Genomic DNA, 3,388 nt, shown 5'->3' with positions numbered 1-3,388 from the left:
GGACGGGCCGTCGGAGAGCGGGGATACAACGTCCGAGTCCACGCAAGGCGCTCCCAGTGAGCCCGCACAGGAAAAAGGTAATTTCTTAACTCTTTATTCACAAACTTTTTTAACCAGTTCGACCTTTACAAGGCCAAATGAAGAGTTACCTTTTTAAATGCTCTTTAATGTGCCATTTTAGTGTCAAGAAGTGGTTTACGATCTTCGCCGGCGTTTAAATTGGTTCATTACATGTAAAGTGCGGTTCAGTGTGCGTAACTCGGCTTAATGGTGGTGTAAAGTTTTCGCATTTTTATTACCGGCACGTTATCGCACCGTGGTAATGGAAACCTCGTTATCAACGAGTCGTGCAGCTGTTCACGGTATTGCCTTAACTTCAAATGCACATAGAAATTGTGCAGCGCTTTGGTCCCATTTCATCATAATAGTACGATGTTCTATATTTGTTTACATGGGTAGACCGGTTGTACAGTTACGTCAGTACAACTTAGCAAGGACGTTCATTTACAAGTCATAGAAAAATTACCTTTGGATAAACGATAAAACAGTTCACGCTAACAAAACCATCTCATTTTTAATATAGGTTTCTGAATTTTTAGTTTTATGTATAGATAAATCGAGATACAATTGAATTTTCCTTCTTATTTAAATAAAATGGAATGTTTGTATGCGGGTATATATTTCTACAAAACAGATAGCCTAGTTTCTAGACTTGAATTTGAGTCTACTTTGACAGATTTGTGATTGATTATATATTTTATCTGATTACTTTTTTATGACAATATAGATATTAATGTAATGTTGGTAACGTTCCAGAGATCCTGGACAGCTTGCGACCGGTGTCGCCCGAGGCGCCTGCCAGCAACGCCCCGCAACGATTCCTCAAGATTAACGTTCGTCACATCACTGATGGACAGGTAAAAGACTTAATGTAACATCCAAAACGTGACACTAATGAACAGCCATAAAATGAAATTGTCATATTCAAATTTTAATTTTACCAATACTGTACATTATTTAATCAACTGAGCTAACAACGCTCTATCTACTTGTGAAAGTGTAGCGTGTACTAATAGTGTAGTGTAATAAATATTCTAGAACGTATAATCTTACTTGAAATGTTTTTTTTTAACCCTTAAAAGCATGATGATGCATTTATACATAAGTCTTTTCTTCCACACCCAATAGATCATTTAAAATAAAATCTTTATTTTTCCCTTGATCTATGTTCAATTTACTACCCGTTTCAATTTAGGGTATTTAAAAGAAAAAACATTAATTTAAGGGTTAATTTCTCAGCTATTGAAGCAAAGCAATTTACTTACTCACTTTCAGTACAATTATAAGTAATCATACTTCATATTAATAAATGCGAATATTTAGATGGTTAGATGGATGTTTGTAGCCTAAACATCTGAACTGATTTCGATCAAATTTGGTGTACATGTAGAATATAGTCGGGAAGAACACATAGGCTTTCACTTTTGCTTTTTTAATTCCACGCGGACGAAGTTTGTTTTGTTTTGACATGTATGTATGTATGTGTTACTGTTGGTGTAGGGCGTGGTGTCGGGCGTGCTGCTGGTGACGCCGAACGCGGTGATGTTCGACCCGAACGTGTCGGACACGCTGGTGATGGAGCACGGGCCGGAGTCGTACGGCGTCATCGCGCCCATGGAGTACGTCGTCAACACCGCCATCTTCTACGACATCGCGCACATGCGCACGCACGGCCCGGACCACAACGCGCACAAGTATCTACCGTTTGTATTCTATATTTATTTACATTATTATTTTAAATCAGTTTTTCATCATCATTTACACGTTCTTGTCCTATTCCCGTATTTAGCTAGAATTTTCTTGATGGAAAAAACGTTTCTCACATTTGCTTAAAGTTTTAACCCTTAACTTGGCAGAATTTTATTTTTTCGAATATCAAAATAATATTCATACCACTTAACCTTGATGACCCAAGGTGTAAAGTAAAAAAAAATTGATGTATCTCTACAGATACACAAACAAGAAAAGGGAATCTAATTGCAAATAAAACTTAAAATAAAGAAACAAAAACAAAGCACCAGGTTCTCGTCCGCCAGGGTAATCTATCTTTCATCATCGCAGCCACGCAATCCATCCCTTTCGTACTAAGCCTACCTTTACTGGTATACCTCTACACTTTTTAACTTAAGTTCTTGCCAATGATTATCGTACTCACAGTTGTAAACGGTATATTAGTGTAGATTTAGTATAAAAAAATCTGTACTAAATAAATAGTTTTACTATTTTTGAGTGCAGTTAATCCGTGTTAATGACGTCACGTTCGAAATTTCTAGAATATTTAATGATTTCATTTGTTTATCATCTTACGTCTCCGTCTTAATAATTATCTAACCAGGTATCAGGTAATTGCGGTCAGTAACAACTGCACGTAAATGCAAAAAACAACGCTTTCTTTCAAAATAGTAGAAAACATTTCATGTATTCATAAGAGTTACATAAACATGCCGTGTGTCGGCTATTGAATTGAACGGTCATAAAATTCCCATGCGCTTGTGTAAGCCATTCATATGCATGTGTTTATTCTCTGAGATGAATGGCGACGTGTTTTTATTGTGTGATTACCGTGCCGTGTACCGGCAACATCAACATTTGCCATATTTTGTTATGGCAGCAACAAATCAAAATATTTTTATACATCTTGTGTGCGGTTAACTCATGAGTAGCTTTTAAAAACAAATAAATATTTATTTGTTTGACTTCCTATCTGAAGTATAAATCTAATTTACTTAAATACTTGAACGAAATTAATTTTCACGGCTACGGTAGAGTAATTATATGCTTAAATAGAATCTATTTAACTGTATTTTTTAGTTATTTTATTACGTCTTAATTTTAAATACGAAACATATTAACTGTAATTTTCTATGCCTCTTTAAAGCACACGCTTATATCATGACTTTTCACAGGGCGGAGCAAGCAGAGATCTACTATATGAACAAATCTGAACATTCTCCGGGCAAAGACTCCCTTCTAGTCAAAGTGAGTAATTCAATGTAGTTCTGTAGATATTAAATGATTGCAGCATACTAACAGAATATATGCACAGGACGAGACTTTCCCGGAGCTGCAGGCTGCGGGCGGTGAAGGCGGTGAGGGCGGCGAGGGGGAGGAGCGGCCGGGCTCCGGAGACGCCGAGGACCGTGGGGGCGCCGCCTTCCCCAAGGCTTTCGAGAGGGACCTCGTCACTCCCACCGCTCTACAGGTAACAGACAACCCAATAACTGTTGACGTCACAAGTCGATGTCTTAAAGTTATTGTTATAATCTTCTATTGTTTTCTTTCCAGCAACAAACGACTGAGGAGAGGCGGAAATCCCTGTTGGACCATC

General features: G+C 37.6%; 1 protein-coding gene across 1 annotated transcript in view; it reads left to right on the top strand.

Annotated features, from left to right (window-relative positions):
- Positions 1–3,388, top strand: part of LOC106110982 (nuclear receptor coactivator 7) — a 48,285-nt gene that overhangs the window by 25,765 nt on the left and 19,132 nt on the right. Inside the window, exons 6-11 of the mRNA XM_013292950.1 lie at positions 1–77; positions 817–917; positions 1,561–1,754; positions 2,967–3,039; positions 3,107–3,262; positions 3,346–3,387. The exon at positions 1–77 is cut by the window's left edge and continues 17 nt beyond it. Of these exons, the coding sequence (XP_013148404.1) occupies positions 1–77; positions 817–917; positions 1,561–1,754; positions 2,967–3,039; positions 3,107–3,262; positions 3,346–3,387 (643 nt within the window). The remainder of the gene's footprint in view (positions 78–816; positions 918–1,560; positions 1,755–2,966; positions 3,040–3,106; positions 3,263–3,345; position 3,388) is intronic.

This window comes from Papilio polytes, unplaced genomic scaffold (assembly GCF_000836215.1).
Source record: "Papilio polytes unplaced genomic scaffold, Ppol_1.0 DF824180.1, whole genome shotgun sequence".
Taxonomy (NCBI): Eukaryota; Metazoa; Arthropoda; class Insecta; order Lepidoptera; family Papilionidae; genus Papilio; species Papilio polytes.
Note: the sequence above shows the minus strand (reverse complement) of the source record. Positions and strands in the feature narration are given on the sequence as shown.